Source organism: Narcine bancroftii, chromosome 6, assembly GCF_036971445.1.
Source record: "Narcine bancroftii isolate sNarBan1 chromosome 6, sNarBan1.hap1, whole genome shotgun sequence".
Lineage (NCBI taxonomy): Eukaryota > Metazoa > Chordata > Chondrichthyes > Torpediniformes > Narcinidae > Narcine > Narcine bancroftii.
In genome coordinates, this window is record NC_091474.1 from 69,769,387 (window position 1) to 69,791,730 (window position 22,344).

A 22,344-nucleotide genomic window follows, 5' to 3' on the forward strand; every position below is an offset into this window, starting at 1 on the left:
AGCCCGTGGGCCTCGCCGCTCCACCTGATCCCAAACGCCTCTGGCGGCTGGCACCCCTGCGGAGACTGTCAATGGCTCAACGAGGTGACAGTTTCTGACCATTACCCCATCCCTCACATTCAGGACTTTATGGCCAACCTGCATGGTGTGAGGGTTTTCTCCAAGGTTGACCTGGTGCGCGGGTATCACCAAATCCCGGTGCACCCTGAGGACATACCCAAGATACCATCATCACCCCCTTCGGCTTGTTTGAATTCCTTTGCATGCCGTTCAGGCTAAAGAATGCCGCTCAGATCTTCCAGCACCTCATGGACTCAGTGGGCAGAGACTTGGATTTCATATTCATTTACTTAGACGACATCCTCGTTGCCAGCAGGGATCGGGCGCAACACAAGGCCTACCTACACACCCTCTTCTCCCGGCTGGCCGACTTCGACCTCACCATCAACCCAGCCAAGTGCCAGTTTGGGAAAGAGTCCATGCAGTTCCTGGGCCATACCATCATGGCCGATACCGCTATCAAGGAGTTCCCACGTCCGCGGGTATGGTCAACTTCTACAACCTATTCATCCCGGGAGCTGCGTGCATCATGCAGTCCCTATTCGCCCTCATCGCAGCCAAGCACAAATCGCTAACATGGATCCCAGAGGCCTGTAGTGCATTCGAGGCAACCAAGGATGCCCTCACGAAGTCTACCATGCTCACCCACCCGCACACTGACCTGCATATGGCGCTCCCTGTCAATGCCTCTGCCACAGCCGTCGGCGCCATTCTAGAGCAGCAGGAAGCCGCTGGCATTCTTGAGCCGCATTCTCCACCCACCAGAGCGCAAGTATAGTGCTTTTGACCATGAGTTACTGGGCATGTATGTACCTGGCGGTGTGGCATTTCCACTATTTCTTAGAGGGGAGGACTTTTACCAGCTTCACTGACCATAAACCCCTCACCCAGGCACTCATGATGGTGAAGGACCCCTGGTCGGCCCACCAGCAGCGTCACCTCTCCTTCATGTTGGTGTTTACCACCGACATTCGGCACAGGTGGGGAAGGACAACGTGGTCACCAACGCACTCTTGCGACTGGCCATCTGCACGCTGATGCCCTTCCTCGACTTCGAACAACTCACCCAGGACCAGAAGTCTGATGAGGAAACTCGAGCCTTCAGGACTGCCATCATGGGCCTGCGTTTCCGAGAACTCCTGACTCCGAGTGGCAGAAGCACAATCCTGTGCGATGTCTCCATGGGCACCCCGTGGCCAGTGGTTCCACAGCAGTGGCGCAGGCAAGTCTTCCATCACATCCACGACCTTTCGCACCCGTCCATCAGGTCCACGATCCGGATGGTGGCAGAACAGTTCATCTGGCACAGGCTGCTGAAGCAGATTGCGGGCTGGGCCAAAACATGCACCCATTGCCAAATGTCAAAGGTACACAGGCACACCAGGGCGCCTGTGCAAGGGTTCAAGCTCGTCCGGGAATAGTTTAGCCACATTCACGTGGACATTGTTAGGCCCTTACCCAATTCCCGGGGCAACTGTTAACTGTTTACGATGGTGGACTGCACCACTCGTCGGCCCGAGGCGATCCTGATGCCGGAATCCTCCACGGACTCCTGCTCCCGAGCGCTGTTGCATGGTTGTGTCACCCGGTTCAGCATTCCGAATCATGTCACCAGCAATCAGGATGCCCAGTTCACCTCTGGGCTCTGGGCACAGCTCGCCAACAGGTTGGAGATCAAACTACACCGCACTACGGCCTATCACCCACAGGCCAATGGGCTGGTCGAGCGTCTGCACCGCCACCTTAAGTTGGCACTTATGGCCTGCCTCACCGGTCCTGACTGGGTGGACGGACTGCCTTGGGTGCTCCAGGGCATCCGCTCCACGCCCAAGGAGGATCTGCAGGCGTCATCAGCTGAGCTGGTCTATGGCACACCGCTGGCACTTCCTGGTGAGTTCATCGACGTGGCTCAGAACCCCCAACGGTCACCACATGAGCTGCTTCACCACCTCCAGGCCCGCTTGGACTCCTTCGCACCCCGACCACCACCCAGACACGGCACTCTGCCATCTCACGTCCCCAACAAGCTGCTTTCCGCAGAGTACGTTTTTATTCAGCGGGGCCCGCCCGCGGCACCTCTGCAGAGACCTTACGAGGGGCCGTACAAGGTTGTCCAGCATTCAGGGTCTACATTCACGCTGTACATCAGCGGCAGGTGGGAACTGTTTACTGTGGACGGGCTGAAGCCAGCACACCTCGACCCCACCGAACCAGTGATTGTGGCCCAGCTCAAGAAGCGAAGCCGCCCAGCTAAAAATGACATTGGCACCGGTTCGAGGGGGTGGGGGTGCTGTGTGGCGGCACACCACTAGGCAGGCGAACCGGCCCTGCTTGTAATCCATGCAGCATAGCAGCTGGCCAAAATGGCGCCATTGGGGATTTCCCCTTCTTCTCAGCACAGGGCTCAGAAGCCCACCCTGGGTGATGTCAGCGCCCCCCAGCGCGGTTCTCAGCCAGGTCCGGGCTGGGAGTATAAGTCCAGCCCGGCAGCCTGCAATAAATCAGTTCTGCTCACTTAGCTCAACCCATCTAGTTGTCTGTTCTTTCAGTAGCAGTGTAGCTGCCGCTACAGGACTACAATATAAAATAATATAAATTGAAGGATCAGATAGTTACGATACAGAAAGGAAGAGAAATTGCATTTCACCGATGTAACTAACAAGATGAAGAAATATCAAACACTTCACATTTACTACTGCTGAGCTGACCACAGATACATAATATTTTCATTTCATTTATTAATTTATCAGAAGATAATGAGAGAATTATGTTTTTTCTGAAAGAATTGAATACAGAAAGATAATGTAATAAAAGGCATCAAAATAAATTGTAGAAACTGAGAGTGAATTTGAATTTGCCAAATTGGATCTGGAATTGCAGGAAAAGGTAATAGAAGCCAGACTGGTGAAAAAGGCTACAGTTCCAGTTAGAGATTTATATGATACATAAGTGGAACCAGTTGACTTCTTTACAGATGGTTTCTACAAATGTCATTTGAATCTTACCTTATTTATGAATAACTGCAGATAAGAGACTCGTTTATTGAAATCGAGAGAATCAAATAAATCTTCAAAATCTAGTTTTAAGAGTTCAAATTATTCCTACGAGAGGCAGAATGCTGAAGAAAGGAAGGAAGCCAAGTGAAGAGGTATCTCATGTTAAACTCAAAAGGAAAACTCTATACTGTCTGAGGAAGATCTGAGGTTTACTGATCGATGTTTAACTCAAAGGTTCTGGAGACAAAGGAATGTTTGTGTATTAGAGCGCCGGCTGGAGCCATGCATGGTGTGTTTGTGTATTAGAGTGCTGACTGGACCATCTTGGTGTGTTCGTGTATTAGAGTGTCGGCTGGAGCATGCATGGTGTGTTTGTGTATTAGAGTGCTGGCTAGAACATGCGTGGTGTGTTCGTGTATTCGAGTGCTGGCTGGAGCAGGCATGGTAGTATATGGCACAAATCAAGAGCCTTAGATTATATATAAAAGCACGATGACAGTGTAGAAGGAAGGTGAGTGAGATCGTCATAACCTTTGTTGATCGTCTTTTTGAATGTTATTTCATATTTACAGAGCTTTAATATAGATGTTTTTTTAATGATAAGGAAGATTATTAAATGTTTATGTGTTGAATAAAGGATTTAAATACATTGTATTGACTTGTATTGGAAATAATTGAAACGCATCAGAAACAAGACTCTCACCTAGCCTCCAAGAGACTATTGATTGGATTGAAGTTGCTATAACACCTATTAACCTATAAACTCCATACATCCTGGGAGGAAACCAGAGCACCTGTAGGAAACCCATGCAGGTCACGGGGAGAATGTACAAACTCCTTACACATAGCACCAGATTCCAACCCCCACTGGCACTGCAATAATGTTGGACTCACTGCTTTGCTGACTGTATTGTCCCCAAATGATCCTTTGTTCAACCCATCCCACCCCCATCTCTCCACTAAAGATGAGCTGCTTCTCCCTCTTTCCCAGTTCTCAGAAAAGGTTCCAGATCTCAAATTTTAATTGCTCCTCCTTCCACAGATCCTGCCTTTCCTGGTGAATATTTCCAAAATGTTCTGTTTTCCTTTTTGTTTTTCATCCTTCTAGTTTCCCCCAGTTTTTGATTTTCTAGTCCAGAATGATGTTCCTGCATTAACGTGCCTTGCTTTTGGAAAACACATGACTACACTTGACATAGATTTTAAATGTTCCTTGTCCTAACTTGTTTCTTCCCAGTGAAACATGTTTGAAAGCACTACTTTGTGGAACCCACCACTATCACCCTCAGCAATGGGCTCTTTGGAGTGTTCGTCAGCGTAATACAATGTTGGTTTTTCCTTCAATAGAAGACGTTTGTTTTGCTGAGGTTGTGGATTGAAGGGTGTGTTTGTGTGCTTTCTTCCAGGTGATACTGCTGGTTTGTGTGGAGATCCTGGCATCCCAGCTCATGGTTCCAGATTAGGTGATGAGTTCAAGAAAAGGAGCCTTCTTCGCTTTAACTGTGAAGCTGGCTATATTCTACGAGGATCTTCAGAGAGATCCTGCAAACCAGATGGATCGTGGTCAGGAGTTCAGCCAGTTTGTGAAGGCAAGCATTGTTATAACCAAAATGAATACAACAGAGCAAACTGGAGAATATCTTCAAAGAATAGTGTGGATAAGGGTGAATTGATTGACCATGGTTAAACACAGGTTTTAGAAGAATGAAGGTAAAATGCGAAGGAGGTGGGGAAAAAAAATTCCTTTGTTCTCAGTCAGTATGATGGCATGTGTCAGCCAGTGAATACAAAGTACACGTCTGCTCAAGAGAGCTTCACAAGGGCTGAGAGCACTAGACCATAAGAAAGAAGAGCAGGAGTCAGCCATTTGGCCCATCTAGCCTGCTCTACCATTCAATGAAATCATGGCTGAACTGATGACAAGCTCATCTCCACCTTCCTGCCTTTTCCCCATACCCCTTAAATCCAAAATTATGTAGAAATCTATCCAACCTTGTCTTTAATATAGTTACTGCGGTATCCTCCAGTGTTTCAATGGGCAGTAAATTCCACAGATTCACCACCCTCTGAGAAAAGCAGTTCCGCCTCATCTCCATCCAAAATCTACTACGCTGAACCTTGAGGCTATTTCCCCTTGCTCTAGTCTCCCCCACCAATGGAAACAACTTTCCTACCTCTATCTTATCTTGCCTTTCATAATTTTATACATTTCTATAAGATGCCCTCATCTAAATTCCAGAGAGTACAGTCCCAGGTGACTTGATCTCTCCTCATAGGTTAACTCGCTCAACTCTGGAATCAACCTGGTTGTAACATGACTGAGTGCACTCAGAAACTTGAGAGGATTACATACAATCGGAAATTTCCCCCCTTTTACAGTTAGATGTACTATGCAATACCCCTGGATCATTGCAGAGTCCAAGTGCAGTGCTAGGTAATATGATAGTCTGTCGAATACACTTTTAAGTTGTACTGCAGAGCACTAACAGAGTGTATAAAGCTCTCAGTGGAGCCAATGTCTACCAAGCAATCAATCAAGTGTTTGTTTATCCTCACCTCGATCGTCGAGTTATTCAATTGATGAGGTGTTGCCTGATCTAGGACAACTCTCTCCACTTGGCCCTCGGACAGACAAGATTGCATCAACCACAAGTTGAGGCAAGATGGCCGCCATTGCTCCCCACGATGCTTCACTGCCAATGGCGGGTCTCGCCATGAGGGGCAACAAGATGCCGATGGCGAGCAGTGCGGAGAGGCGGAGGCCGGCACTTCATGACTTGGGCAAGGGTCATACACCAATTTGGGGAACTCACCCGCGGTTGCCCTCTTTAGGTTCCCTTTAGCCCTGCAGACCTTCACCCAGTGCCCTTGCTTACCACATCCTGAGCACACGGAGTCCTTTGTGGGGCATTGGACGTAGGGGTGCTGTGCTTGTCCACAGAAGTAGCATCCTCGGTCACGAATGGCTGCAGCAGTCGGCACTGGGGCTGCGGGGGTCTCCAGTGCCCCAATGACCTGGTCCTCTGAAAAGGTGCCACTTTTACCCGTGAGGTCGTCAGCTCCTAGTTGGGCCTGTTCGAGTGCTTTCACCAGCTCCAGGGTGCTGGCCAAGTCTTGCTTCACCAACTCTTAGCAGTCGCTTCCTCACGTACCTTGACCTCACTCCTGCCACGAGGGTGTCCTGTATTTGTTCTTCCTCTCTCACCTGGCTGTGACCACTTCATAGTGGCATTTTTTGGTCAGGAACCACAGTTCAAGGACATAGTTGTCCAGCAACTCACCAGGGCATTGCCGACGTTGAGAGAGCCGGTGTCTTGCCAGCACATCATTCTGGGGTCTTGTAGCGGACTTTCAGGCCTACTATGGCAGACTCATAAGTTTCACAGTCCCTGATGACAGTGAAACTCTTGGGGCCGACTTGAGAGAGAAACGCAGACCTCCGGAGACTATCCGGAGGTAAGACTGGAAGCACTCCAGCCAGTAGGCAAATTCCTCTGCGGACAGAGGGTTCACCTGGAGCATGCCTGGCTTCCATCTTGCTTCAAAGCAAAGCTATTAAAATTGTAACATAACTGATTGCACTCAGAGACTTGAGAGGAGCACAAATACGCTTTTAATAACTTATAATCAGGTGAATCTGAGGTAAGGCGGGAAAACCAAGGTTTATATTGAGGTAGGTGATGGTGGGGCCAGCCATCTGAACAATACAAAAACAGTGAATTCCAGTTCACTGCACTGGTGTCCTCAGTCCTGATGAGGGGTTCCTACTTGAACCACCGACCGTCTTTTCCACCCACTAATGCTGTCTGAGCCGCTAACTTCCTCCAGCAGGTTGTGTTTTCTATTCTTTCTCTTATTTCAGGCTGACAACGTCTTCAGCCAATATATGTAAAGATGAGAAGGGCCTTGAGGATGAATTTCAAATGTCATTTGGAGAAGGGGTCAATGCAGAAGGGTGGATCATTTGGAACATTGGAGAGGGAGAGCTGAATCAACAGTTCATGAACACCATCACACTCTTAGATTTGGATGCTGACCCCAAACCCAAAAATGTCCAAAATTGTGGGAAAAAAATGATGCTTTCACCTCTTCATCTTTACATCCTTGAAGTAACAACTTTCCTGAGGATAGATGTCTACCTTGAAATGCTCTCCGTATCATCCCTGCCAGGATACTATTGTCTTTCTTCCATCTGTTGCAGCTGTATCCTGCGGGAATCCTGGCACTCCAGAGAACGCGAGAATAGTTTACAGCGATGGAGTTCGGTTCTCAAGCTCCATCACCTATGCCTGCTGGGAAGGATATAAAACATCTGGGCTCACCACACGCCACTGCACCGCAAATGGGACCTGGACCGGATCAGCTCCTGACTGCACAGGTTGGCTTTGCTTTGCAAATCTGAATGCATGAGGCCGAGAAACAAAATGGCTTACTCACTCCCCCACCCTCTCCTTTCATCCCCACAGTTAGCATCAGGATCAGATTCAATATTCACTTCTGTCATCCCAGTATTGATAATGAGTTTTTTGGAAAGCACAGTGTACAAATGTACAATGTCTAAAACTCTTTCTTTCTGCAGTCGAACAGAATCAGAATCAGGATTAATTGTCATAAACACGACATGATATTCGTGTTCATCGTGCAAACATTCATATTATTAACCATCTTAAGACATTACTATTAAAAAAATAAAATAATAATAACAATAACAGTGCATGGAAAGTAAGGCCGTGTCTGTGGACCATTGATCGTTCAGGAATCTGATGGCAACGAGGAAGAAGCTGTCCTTGTGCTGCTGAGGGCTCGTCTTTAGGCTCCTGGACCTTTACCTGATGGTAGCAGAGTGAAGAGGGAATGGCCTGGGTGGTGGGGTCTTTGAATATAGAGGCTCATGTAGATGTCCTCGATGGAGTGAAGTCCTGTGATGTCGCAGGTACTTAAAAGAAAAAAAAACTGGAATAGTAAACTAATTAAAATAATCAATAAATACATAAGATAATAAATGTTCAGAGGAATATTCATCCAAAAAAGTACATAATAGGGCAGACAGTCTTTTTATAGTGTCAGAGCAGTCTCTGATTCACGTTATGAAGGGAGATTCGAGAGTGTTGGAAAGAAACTCTTCTTGCACCTAGAGGTGCTGGTCTGCAGGTTTGTATACCTTCTGTCTGAAGGCAGCAGTGAGAAGAGGTTGTGACCAGGGTGATGGGGTCCTCGACGATATTCTTGAGGCAACCCTCACGTAGATGTCTGCAGTGGATGGGTCAGAGGCTGTGATGGATGTGGCTGTATTTGTTACCTTCTGCATTCCTGGGCACACGAATTCCCAAACCAGGTCACAACGCGTGGTACTGAAGTTGTCCTTTCAAAATCCATCTCAGTTTTTATATCAATCCAGAGGAGCTGATCAATGGGGGGTATATTAGTATTTTTAAATTAATACAGGGGAAGATGATGATGTCGGAATAACCTACTAACCTATTTGTTAGCCAAATGCAAATCATCTTCATTCTGAAAAAATGATTGTCCCTTGTCCCTCCAATAAACTTGCTTGTGATTGATAAAAATCACAGCTCCATTTTACTCCATAGATTTTCTTTCACTTTTTCACACTTTATGGAATTTTGTTTTTAATCGTTAACTATATCACTCTGTAATTGTCATGAACTAATTACACCCTTGGATTGAGCATGGGTGCAGGCAGCTATGTTGATTTTCATTTTTCCATACCTAGAAGCTTGGAACTGTCATTGTCTTTTGCCCAAATAAATAAATGTTACGGGGCATATTATATTTTATATTATATATTAATATGTCTTTAAAAGAGATAGATTGTGGGGGTTTAGCGTAAGTCACTTCACAAACAGACATTATCATTTCACAAAAGACATCTCATTTAAAATGCAAGAACTTTGCTGAAAGAGAAACTTCATGTCCGCAGTGACTTCACAAAAACTTTGAAGAATGCCTATGGAGACTTTACAAGTAGCTCTTGATTGGACTGATACTGTGGGGTAAACGGACTATTGCCTTTAAAGGAACAGACGGCCAAGCTCAGAAATGAATTCTGGTGCTGTCAATTTGTCTGGTTTCAGTTTGCTGTTCTAAGACGGGTCATGTGGTTTTGCAAGCAGAAAGAGGGAGAGGATTCACTACTACATTTCAATTGTGACAAGCTGGCAGCTTGGTTGAAACCCCATTTTGAAGATGGGTGTAAGTTTTGAGTTCAACCTGTTGTAAACCCTTGTGGTCTTTAGAATAAGAAATGGCTGGTTTGAGTGTTTCTTCTGAAATATGGGAAACAAGAGGAACTCTGTGGTGACCTGGAAGAAAAGGTTATCATTTGGAAAACCCATGATGGGGAAAGTTTTTTCGACAAGACACTGAAGTGGCTGATTAGAGGAAATCAGTTTGTGTGTGTCCAACAAACAACAAATCTCTCTTTGAAACCAATAAGAACCTTCCTGAGTGGTAACCATTTAACTTTAAGCACCAGAGCTTAGTGAAAATTTATAAATGTTAAATTCTGTGCACAGTATAAGAATTGCCTGATACCGGTGAACTTGGAGGAGTGAGAAGTGAGATTGGACTGTGAAACAGAGAACATATACACATTACATACATGTGCACTTAGAATTAGAAGGGGGTTATGTTAGGTTAAAAGTAATAAGCTAAAGTTTGATCCTGTTTTTATGTTGAAAGAAAATTAAAAGCAAGTTTTATTTAAGTAGTCATTGTCTTGGTGAATTTCTATTGCTGCTGTGTTTTTGGGTCCTCCGGGCTCATAATCTCAACTTGAATCACTAATAATAGTGTTGATAGGATATCATAAAGAATTTTTACCTTTCCATTTTCTTATAGTCAGATACGTGCAATGAGAATTATAGTCTAATGCAAATCAAGAAGTAGTAACGCAAAATTGCTGTTCTGGCCACATTATATTTGAAAGGGATAGGAATGGGATTGTAGAGTAATTACAGGTGCACAATCCTTTATCCAGGGCCCTTGGGGGACAGTGTGTTGCGAATGTTGGATTTTTCCGGCTTTCAGAAAGCCCATCTGAATTGTGCTGCAGTATCGACCTCCACCCCCTACCAGTTGTCTTGCCGTCTCCCCAACCCCCTCCCCACCTCGCCTGCCTGACTCACGCTGCCGGTCTCTCGGCCACCCGACTCCCGCTGCCGGTCTCCCCCTCTCACCCGCTCAACTCGCACTGCCGGTCTCTCCCCCTCACCCGCCCAACTCGTGCTGCCACCTCTCTCCCCACTTGCTGGATTTTGGAGCTTTCCGGATTTTAGATGTCCGGATAAAGGATCGTGTTACATGTATTATGCAAACCGATGCGCACTACCAGTTGCCCCAATAACCACAAAGACAAAGACTGAGGGGAACGATAGGCTTTATTGTACAGAAGACTTGAGCTGGCCCGAATCCAAGCTAGGAGAGTGCAGGGAAGGGAGAGGTGGCCCAGCCTTTATTGGTCTAGGCCACAGTGGAGGAATCCAGGGGAGAGTGTCATCAAGGGGCGGGCCAGCCCATGCCTTTACCAGCCAATGACTATGTACAATCCATATCATTACATTCACCCCTTCATTTTAAACAGAATGACCCCGCCCCCCCTTTTTCAGAGGTGGAACCAACAAACAAAAATTTCTCCTGTCTAATTAGAGGTTCAGTCGCACCGGCGACTTCCTCCTTCTGCAGGACCAACAGGGGCCAGGTGTGTCCGTGCTCTGCTGTTCGGGAAGGGAAGCTGCCACAGGGGAGGTGGGCAGGGGAAGTCCTCTCTGGGTCAAGGTGATGACTGACGGCTTCCGGGGAGGAGGGATGGGGACCTGGGGGACCGACTCATGGAGAGGAGAGCCGGGCAGCTCAGCCTCTAGTATTGAGTTCCAGTGTGGGGTAGTCTGCGCCATGGGGTGGACAGTGGCAGGCAAGGCAGTTTCGGGATATCCGGCCCTCGCCAGGTTTTGGATAGGCACAGTGTCTTCGTGGTCATCTGGGTACCCCACAAACATGTATTGAGGACCGGCATTTATGAGGTGGACCGCTTCCACCAGTGGATCTGTCTTATGGCCCCTCGCGTGTCTTCATAGTAGGACCAGCCCTGGGATTGCCAGCCAAGGAGGAATGGAGGAACCATTTGCTGATCTCCTAGGGAAAGCAAACAAGTGTTCATGCGGGGTGGTGTTGGTTGCGGTGCACAGGAGCGATCAGATGCCGTGGAGCGCTTCCGGCAGAATGTCCTGCCAGTGGGACACTGGCATGTTCTTGGACCTAAGAGCCAGGAGTACCGCCTTCCAGACAGTGGCATTCTCCCTTTCCACCTGGCCATTACCCCTGGGGTTATAGCTGGTGGTCCTGCTGGTAGGTATGCCTCTGGCGAGGAAGTACTGCCATAGTTCCTCACTCATGAGTGAGGACCCCCGATCGCTGTGGATATAATCGGGGTACCCGAACAGAGTGAAGATGCTATACAGCCCCTTGATAACCATCATCAAGGTCATATCCGGGCAGGGAATCGCAAAGGCGATCCTGGAAAACTTATCCACCACCTTCTGGAAGTAGGCATTCCTATTTGCGGTGGGTAGGGGGCCTTTGAAATCGACACTGAGCTGTTCAAAGGGGCATGTGGCCTTAATAAGATGTATCTTGTCATGTTGGTAGAACTGCACCTTTTATTCAGCACAGATCCGGCAGCGTATGGTCATGGACCTGACGTCCTCCACGGAGTATGGAAGATTCTGTGTCTTGATAAAATGGTACAACCTTGTAACTCCGGCACAGACAGTCATAGAGTGGCTGGAGGCAGTCGAGATGCTTGCTGGCGCACATCACCCGAGATAGGGCATCTGGGGGATTATTGAGTTTACCTGGTTGGTACAAGATGTCATAATTATAGATGGAGAGCTCAATCCTCCACCTAAGAATCTTGTCATTCTTCATTTTACCACACTGTTTAGTATTAAACATGAAGGACATGGCCGTCTGGTCTGTCAGCAGGGTAAACCGTTTACAGGACAGATATTGCCAATGGCGCACCGGCTCAATAATCGCTTGGGCCTCCTTCTCGACTGAGGAGTGCCATACCTCGGGACTGTGCAGGGTGCGGAAGAAAAATGCTACTGGCCTTCCTGCCTGGTTAAGTGTGGCAGCCAGAGTGAAATTGGAGGCATTGCTCTCCACCTGAAATGGGATGGACTCGTCCACGGCATGCATTGTGGCCTTTTCGATGTCTCCTCGGATCTGATAGAATGCAGCTTGGGCTTCCGCCGATAACGGGAAGGTTGTGGACTTAATTGGGGATGGGCCTTATCAGCGTAATTGGGCACCCATTGTGCATAATAGGAAAACAGCCGCAGGCACCTTTTTAGCATCTTTTTAGCTCCATAAGAGGTATTATGAGGTCGGGGTCTGGGGCAATGTCACCATGTGCCACGATGCATCTGAGGAGGGCAAGGCGTTCTGTGTTGAAAACACACTTGTCCTTACTCTACGTCAAGTTGAACTTTGCGAGGTTCACGTCGTGGTCCTGCTGGTCATGGCCACAGATGGTGACATTGTCGAGGTATGGGAACGTCACCGTCAGCTTGTGCTCCCCCACCATCTGATCCATGACCTTCTGAAAAGCAGAGACACCGTTAGTAACACTGAAAGGCACCTGCAGGAAGTAAAAAGTTTTCCGTCAGCCTTGAAGCCCATGTAGAACCGGTCACTCGGGTGAAGGGGAAGTTGAGATTAAGCTGACTTGAGGTCAGTGGTCGAAAAGACTCTGTATTGTGCGACCTTGTTGACCAAGTCGGCTATCTGAGGTAGAGGGTACACATCCAACTGGGTGAAGTGAATGGTGGTTTGACTATAGTCAATCACCATCCAGGGCTAGCCCACCCCTCTGATCATGAGGACCTGCGCCCTCCAGAGGTTAGAGCTAGGAGCAATGATCCCCTCCGCCAAGAATCGCTAAACTCGGCCCAGATGAACGCCATATCCTCAGTGCTGCAGCACCTGCTCTTGGTGGCCATTGGTTTACAGTCCGGGGTGAGGTTCGCAAATAGTGATGGAGGGGACACCCGCAGGGTGGTGAGGCTGCAGGTTGGTGCCAGAGGCTGGGTGCTTGGTTGGGACGGGGGGTCCGTAACCTGTGGATTGCAAATGGTGAGTGGCGGTTGAGGGCCTCCCCAAACTGACTCTGGAAGTTGAGGCCCAGAAAGATCGGTGCGCAGAGCTGGGGCATGACCAACAACAAAAAGTCATTATAACACCCCCCACCGTCGGAGATGCCACACAGTACCCCCAGATAGAAGTCCACTGGTCTTTCGCCACCATCGACAAGGATCTGATTATCACCATCCTACAGCTTACAGGCCACCTCGGGGTGGATAAAACTTTTGGTACTGCCACTATCGTAGAGGCAGTTCGACTTATGCTCATTCACCTCGATCTGCCTCATGGAGTTCATGATCAGGTGAGGGCTGGCTTGGTCCAAGGTCATCGGTGCCAGGATGAGTGTGTTGTTATCACTGGCAGCAGGGAGACCTGATGTCCAAGATGGAGGCCTCCATGTTGACCATGCTGCCAACACTGGTGAAGGAGGCGGAAGTGATGTCATCAGGAGTGGAAGTGATGTCATCGAAGAGGGCTGCCACTGCGTAGAGGATGGGGGCAGCAGCGAGTAAGATGGCACCCCCCCTTACCGCGCACACGGCCAGCATCAGAAGCCTCTTAGCCAATCACACCGCGCTGCTTTGGGATGGGGCTCTGGACCTGCAGACCCATTGATAATGGCCCTTTTTCCTGCAGCCCAAGCAGGTAGCTCCCTTCATGGGGCAGAGATGTTGTAGATGTCTTGCCTGCCCACAGAAGTTGCATCTCGACAATACCGTTGCTACTGCAGCCGCAGTCAGGTTGGCCGTTCCCGACGCCGACTCCTAGGATGGCAGCCCTCGCGGTGGCGTGTATGAGGTAGGCTCACTTCTGCCCGCGATCGACTCTGGGTGGTGCTGGGCCGACTCTAAAGTTCTGGCCAGTTGGATTGCCCATTTCAGCGGTAGTTGTTCCTCTTCGAGGAGACATTGTCGTATATCGTCTGACCTCAACCCCGACGCACAAGCGTCCCGGACCAGGTCTTCCACGCAGTGGGCCCCCGGCACAAGGAGCATAGGGTTCCCCAAACAGTCTTTTCCCAGTTTGATCAAGGCTCCTACAGACTCACCAGGCTGCTGTTTGCTAGATGCCAGGCGATAACGGGAGTAAACCTCATTGATTTTGGGCTTGTATAGCACCCATAGCTCAGCCATCGCCTCGGTGTAGATCGTGCAGCTTCTGATGGCCTGAAAAGCCCTCTGGCTGACTCTTGCCTGTAAAACCTTCAGCCTCTTCTCTTCCGAGTCGACCATTCCAGCAGCGGCCACGAGGAAGTTGTTAAAACAACTGATCCACTGTTCGAAGTGTTCCAATGCACCCGGGACTTGGGGATCCAACTCTAGCCATTTGGGGTGCAGCAACTTCTCCATTACCGGAGACATTAAAATTTTCTGTACAATAAATTGAGGGGCACTACCAGTTGCCCCAATAATCACAAGGACAAAGACTGAGGGGAACAATAGGCTTTATTGAACAGATGACTTGAGCTGGCCCGGATCCAAGCTAGGAAGTGCAAGGAAGGGAGAGGTGGCTTGACCTTTATGGCCTAGGCCACAGGGGAGAAGTCCAGGGGGGCGTGCCAGCCCATGCCTTTACCAGCCAATTTCTATGTACAATCCATATCATTACACAAACATTGTTCAAAACCTAGGTTTTGCATTAATAATTGTGCTGTGGTGAACCACACAACTCCATTATCAAACCAGCATCCATTGGTTCAGCTCACAGACAACTTGTGTTGTGCTTTTTTTTACTGCACCACATGCTACAGTGTTAACTTTTAGATGTGTTTTTGTGATGTCCCCTGGTGTTATTTCATGATGAATTTAATACTTGATCAATGCCTGGACTGTAATTACAGCAATACCAATTCTTAGATTATCAAATCTGTTCACAGAGGATAAATCCATTCTTTCAAAATTAAAATTTTGGATTGATCTCTCTTTCCCTTCCCAGGAATGGGTTGTCAGGGTTTTCATCATTTCATCATGGTTTCCTCTCATTCCTTGAGCCTGGGATTGAATCTTGCCCAGATAGAACTCGTTTGACAGACAATGTTGGAAATTAATTTCTCACACAAGGCATGGCACCAAGTAAATTTCCTCAGCTTGTGTAGCCAAGGTTTTGGCTGGTAAATGGCAAAGTTCAAGAGAAAGGTGTTTTTATGTGGGCGTCTTTGATACTTGTGATTGAGTAGCGAGGTTAATTCTGCATTTCATCGCAGAACAATCCACCTGATTACAACTTAGAAAATTGAGCATTCCAACAGAGTACCATTAACTAACTAATCCTAATTACATACTGTATAAGAATTAAAATACTGGGAATATTAGTTTATTTTGAATAGAGCAGTTCCAACATTTTTAAAAAAGCTTTTAAATTTCAATCTAAAATGAAAGCTGAAACTAAGAACACAATCTTTGCTGATCTAATTTAAACACACATTAAAATTTAATTTGGTTAGGATGACCTGGAGGGTTTTGCTGCTTCAACATTAAAGAAGCCATTGAGAAAAAAAAATTTGAAGCTCCAGTCAGATTTGTTTCGGGAACTTGCAAATTGTTCTGAATCTCGTAATGTGGCTTTATTGTGTTAGTGATACTGTTTTAATATAAATGAGTGTAGATTCAAAATATTGGTAAAGTTACCATCAGTTGCAACATTGTAGGAGTTTTGCGGGAAAAGGAGCAGGAAATAATGCTCAAACGTTGGTGTGCTAATGGAGAACAACAGATCAGACATGCGACGATTGAGCCAGGAGTATTTGCCATGGAGCGTTGTTTGTCCAAGTTTATTTTCATGCGAAGATTAACCTGAGATAAGATTCTTGCTCTAAAACAAAAAGGAAAGGACTGCAATTTTCCTCAACAAAAATAATCCATCCGAATGATATGAGTGGATTCATTCTTTTAAGAATGAATTATCAATCTGGTGAGAGTGTGACTCCAATGCAAGCTTCACAAAACAATATACAGCAGTGTGCGGAAGAAATGAGTCACAGCACTGATAAGAATAAGGATATCCCAATCTGAGAAATCTATTAACTCAGGCAAACAGAAATAAATTAGAAGACAGAGAACGTGTAAGGAATTTAAAAAAATAAGGTATGACATTCAAATGCACAGACAAAATCAGCTCAATCCAAATATTTAGCTCTGCTAACCAGCACTATTGAATATTCTTATGAAACTAGAAAATCTGCAGACACTGTGATTGCAGTAAATGCGCAAGAGTGCTGCAGAAACTCACTAGGTCCCGCCGTGTCCATAGGATGTATAACAAAAGGTTTTGGGCCTGGACCCTTTGTCAAGGCCTTACTTACCTTTATGAAGGTCTCAGGCCCAAAGCATTGGTCAGAAATCTTTGCTTCTTATTGGCGCTGTGGGACCCGCTGAGTTCCTCCAGCAATTTTGTGCATTTGTGACTGCATATTCATCTTTGGTTTACATTCATCCATTAAGTAGAGACTTGGCCATCAAGAGTAACAGCTGAAAATTGTGTTGCCTCTTTTATAAATGTTTTATTTCACTGACTATTTGTAAGTTTGAAGTGATAATGTTAGTTTTACTTCACATCTTCCATCATGTTCGGCACTCCTGATTCAAGATGCAGTTTTAACACTGTTGTTAATTCTCAAAGCACGATTTTAATTCACAGCCGGAGCTCTGGAGAATGAATAAAATGAAGGATTGCATGAAGCAACTATGTGTGGCGCGTCGATGAATTACCCATGGTGTGAGGCAGTGAAGTGGATGGGGAAAATTGACTGCACATTGTCATTATTTTATGACTGGAAACACATGTGATTAAAATAATAAAAACAACTTGGGACGGCTGATTATGAACAAGCCGACAACAATCACGAAATGACAATTTCCAACATTTACAGTCATATTCTTGTTTATATTGAATTGTGAACATAAAATTTCTTGCCTTTAATGAGGGAAAGGAAATTATATTTGTTTTATTTATTTCTTTTCTATGATATTCCAAAGTTATCGACTGTGGTGACCCAGGTCCGTTGGCTAATGGTGTTCATCTGGGAAACGACTTTACGTATAATAAGACAGTAACATATCAATGCAACCCAGGCTTCTGGATGGAGAGGACGACACCTGCTACATTGCGCTGCATGAAGAATGGTTCTTGGAATCAGACAAAACCAGTCTGTAAAGGTACGAACTGGCATCAGGTCGAAGCTGAACCATCACTTTGGGACGACGTGAGAAGCATGTTAGCTTTCGAACCTTCACAATTAGCCAATCACTCTTCCCAATGGTTTATTTTGTTCAAGTAGCTGTTGCTTCTTTGAAATGCCATTTTAAAGGAAATCAAAATGGTGATCTTGAGTTTATTGTCATACAATGTGCACCAAAATTCCTGCCTGCTGTCACTCAACAAGTACTTGTTAAGAAAAACTATTGACGGTAAAAATAAATCAGAGTCAACAAATACACAAGATAATAACTAGATGATAAATATTCACAGTAATCCAAGTACAAAAAAGTGCCTTGCACTAGTGCAGATAATTCTTTTTGTGTTGAAGAGGTTGATCACTATTGAGGAAAAATAAACCTGTTCAACAACACCAGAGGTGCTGGTTTTCTGCACCTCCTGCCCAAAGGTAGCAGAGAGAAGAGGGGGATGGAGATGGGCGATGGGGATACTTTATGATGCTAGCTGCCTTCTTGAGGCAGCACCTCATAAATACATTCAATAGATGGGAGGTCAGAGCCTGTGATGGACCTGGTTGTGCTTGCTACCTACTGCAACTTTCTGCATTGCTGAGCACTTGAATTGCCAAACCAGGCTGTGAGGCAACCTGTCAGTATACTTTCTACAGTGCGCCTGTAGAAATTTGATAGAGTATCTGATGACTGGCCAAATCTCTACAGACTCCTTAGAAAGTCCAAGCATTGCTGTGCCTTCTTCACGGTTGTCTTGAAGTGGTGGCTCCAAGAAAAAAAAACAATAATATAAAAGAATAGATAGTTAAATATTTGCAGTTGCAAATGGTGCAAGACAAAAAAAAAGTGATGTTTCTATAGTGCAAATAGATCTTTTGGTGGTCCCAGGGTAGTTTATGGTTAGGGTAGTGCAGGGAGGTTTAAGAGCTTGATAGCAGTTAGATAAAAACTGTTCTTGAATCGAGAGGTTCCAGACTTGAGGCTTCTGTACCTTCTGCCCAAAGAGAACAGTAAGTAGAGATCTCTCAAATCTATGCCATTTGCAGAGGTCAGTTAAGGGAATGGGAAATGAAGACAATAAAAAGATGATGGCAGCTGTCTAAAATTTATAACAAGTGATGAAAGCGCTTGTGCCTTTTGGGGGTGAACCCTGCAAAGCTGATCAATTCATGTTTTTGATATACTTTAAGAGATTCAAGGATACAACACGGTAACACTGGCAGTTAATTGCCATTGCACAAGAGATGGTTGTGGCACGTTGTTTATCAGGTCAAAGAGGTAAAATCCAAAGGAAAGCAGATGAAAATTGAGTGATTTCAGGGCAAGGGGAGATGCCCAAAAAAATTTTTGTTCATAACATGGTGGTGATGTGGAATATGTGTTGCTGGGGATCTGTTCTTTAAGACGGCATTCTAAGTGGGTTTAGGAGGCAATATGATGGATTTCAAGAGAGGGAAGAGTTTGAGATTGTTCCCCAACAATATTGTGTGTGTAATTGTAATTCATTTGAGGATTTTGTTGAGCTGATTTGATGGTTACAGTTTGGCTGGTTCATCACAGGATTATTACAGACTGAATTCTGGGCCTTCTCATTGGCAATGTAAGGGCCCATCAGTATTCATGAAATAAATTAATAATTGTGGTTGGAATCTGTATTTTTTTTAGTTTTCCAGCTGTCATGTCAAAGGGCTGCTTTTCAGAAGAGTTGCTGATTTTGATTTGAACATTTTAGTCCAGACATCTTTTAAGGAGGTCCCCAACCATAACTTCGATCAGCTGAATGGTCAAAGATCCAGATTGCCCTCCCATGACATATATCCAGAGAGTTATTGCAGGAGGGAGACTTCCTTCTGCCCTTTGCAGTGCTGTGGGCATTGTAGCTTTCGACCCCTGTTACCCAGATTACTTCACCTCCTCCACCTGATTTCATCCATTCACTCCACCCACTGGTTCCCCTCCCCCTACTGTTCCCATCTCTCCCCAAACTAGTTCCACTCATTAACGTGTTAACCTGCACCCCTCTGTTACAGAGTCACAGAACCATACAGCGTGGAAGCAGGCATACACTGACCTGAACAACCCCACCCACACACATCCCACCTGCCTGGGTTTGGCCTGTATCCCTTTAATCATATTATAACCATGTATCGGTCGAGGTGGTTCTTGAACGTTGCCATGGTACTTTCCCTCCTCTGGCAGCTTGTTCCATACACCCACCGGCTTTTGTATAAAAAGGTTGTCTCCACTTATAACCTCCAATGTGTCCGTCAATCCGCTCATCACTTGCAGGTTTCTGCCCCACCCCTCCCCTCACTTCTTTAGAAAGACTATTTCCCCTTTGCACTTGGACTCAAAATGTCAATCAGCCCTTTGCCTCCACAGATACTGCCAGACCTGCTGAGTCCCTACAGTTGCTTATTTTATGTTTCAGATTCCAGCATCTGTAGGCTCTCATCTGTCCAGAATTTGCTTTGTTGCTAATTCCTTACATATAAAATGTGAATTAATGGATAGTTCATTGTTATTTTCAAGAATGAAATTCCATACGCAATGAAATTTTTACACGCTGTAGCAGATACATAAGACACACAACACAACAGCCTCACGGAGGTGTCTTCAGTAGCTGGAGGTTAGTGCCCACGATGTACATGTCGGCTATTGTCTGAATTCACTGATGCATTCTAATGTTCCCAAAACTGAGAGAGGTGAGCAACCACCAAGCATTTGGAAGTCATTTCACTCCAGACAAAAGATGACATTGTTGGAACATTTGTGGAGTATCAAAGTCATTCTCGGTGCTCCCAAAACCCAAGATCTCAACTGAAGGTTGCTGCTCCCTTCCACGTGAAGACGTGGAGTTGACCATACACCTTCTTGATCCTGTTCCACTATTTAAATAGAAGACAGCTGACAGCAGTTCTGCATTCCTACAAACCATAGAGCCATAGAATAGAACCATTGAGCACTACAGCTCAAAAACAGGGCCTTGAAAATTAAATAATACCAAGATTACTCAGGTAACGTATATTTTGTGGGGAACAGCTGGACCAGGCCAGGTCTTTATTCACTGGAGTGCAGGATACTGAGGGGTGATCATAAAGAGCTTTATAATCCTATGAGGGGCATGGATAAAGTCTTTTTTCCCACGGTAGACAATTCAGGAACTGGAAATCATAGGATTAAGGTCAGAGATTTAAGATGGACATGAGGGGCAACTCTTTTGGGCTCTATCTGGATCTAGCCACTAGAGGAAGTTATAAATGATTCCAATATCCTAAAGAATTTTTTTTAAATTTATTTTTCGCAATATGAACCATATTAACCAAAATACACATGAACATTTCCCTCTTAAATATACACAGTGTCATTTTCTCCCCTTTCCCCCCTCCCTTCCCTCCCTCCTTCCCACCCCTCTCCCTACCCACTAAATGTTCAACATATATAATACAATAAACCCATTAAACAATGTCATCGCACAATGAAAATAAACAAGAAAATTGTGTCATGTACTTTTACACACTGGGTCAGTTCAGTTCGTCTTCTTCTCATTCTACAAGTTCATACAAGTTCACCAGTACTGCACCATCTGCTCAACATTTGGAGGTCCACGGTAGGCCCTCTCTGTCATGTTCCATGTACAGTTCCCAAATTTGTTAGAATACTGTGATTTTATTTTTTAAATTATATGTTATTTTTTCCAGTGGAATACACTTATTCATTTCTATGTACCATTGCTGTATACTCAGGCTCTCTTCTGATTTCCAGGTTGATATTATAAATTTTTTTGCTATAGCTAAGGCTATCATAATGAATCTTTTTTGTGCTTCATCCAGTTTGAGGCCTAATTTTTTTAGTTCTTGTATTACTTAGAAGAAAGATCTCTGGACTTTTTGGTATGTTGCTTTTTGTGATTTTATTTAATATCTCATTTAGATCTTCCCAAAACTTTTTCACTTTCTCACATGCCCAAATTGCATGTACTGTTGTACCCGTTTCCTTCTTACAGCGAAAACATCTATCTGATACTGTTGGGTCCCATTTATTTAACTTTTGGGCTGTAATATATAGTCTGTGTAACCAATTATATTGTATCATGCATAACCTCGTGTTTATTGTATTTCTCATAGTTCTGGAGCATAGCTTTTCCCATTCTTCATTTTTTATCTTTATGTTTAGATCTTGTTCCCACTTTTGTTTGGGTTTACCACTAACACTTATAGGAAGGGTAAATTGCATTAAAATGAATATCTTCCCAAGGATACAATACCTATTTCAATTGTTACCAATTCCCTTAACAGAGAAATTCTTCAATGAGCTAAAGAAAATGATATGAAAATTCTTATGGAAAGGGCGGGAAACCAAGGATAGCGCTAGATAAATTAACAGAATGGTATAAACAAAGGGGCTTACAGCTACCAAACTTTAAGAATTATTATAGAGCAGCACAATTAAGATATCTATCAGATTTTTATCAAATAAGGGAAAATCCAGATTGGACCAGGTTTTTCTTTCTTTCTTTCTTTGGCTTGGCTTTGCGGATGAAGATTTATGGAGGGGTAATGTCCACGTCAGCTGCAGGCTCGTTTGTGGCTGACAAGTCCGATGCGGGACAGGCAGGACTTGTCAGCCACAAACGAGCCTGCAGCTGACGTGGACCAAGTTAGAGCTAGATAAAATAAGGGAGAAGGTACCAGAACATGTACTTTATAATGGGATGAAAAACTGGTGCAACATACAAGTTCACCAGTACTGCACCATCTGCTCAACATTTGGAAGAAGATTCACGGAGAAAGGAAAAAAACAAATTACCAACTACCAAAATTATAATTGATGCAAAATCAACTAATCCCTTTCACAATAGATAGCCTTTCCTTTAGAGAATGGGAGAGAAAAGGGAACAAAAGAATAGAAAATTGTTTTTTTGGGAAATAATTTATTATCTTTTGAACAAATGAAGT

The 22,344-nt window shown here is 45.2% G+C and overlaps 1 protein-coding gene across 1 annotated transcript in view; it reads left to right on the top strand.

Moving 5' to 3' along the window:
* LOC138736174 (CUB and sushi domain-containing protein 1-like) overlaps positions 1–22,344 on the top strand; it is a 2,349,200-nt gene that overhangs the window by 2,253,302 nt on the left and 73,554 nt on the right. The window contains exons 58-60 of the mRNA XM_069885244.1: positions 4,463–4,645; positions 7,258–7,434; positions 17,195–17,374. Of these exons, the coding sequence (XP_069741345.1) occupies positions 4,463–4,645; positions 7,258–7,434; positions 17,195–17,374 (540 nt within the window). The remainder of the gene's footprint in view (positions 1–4,462; positions 4,646–7,257; positions 7,435–17,194; positions 17,375–22,344) is intronic.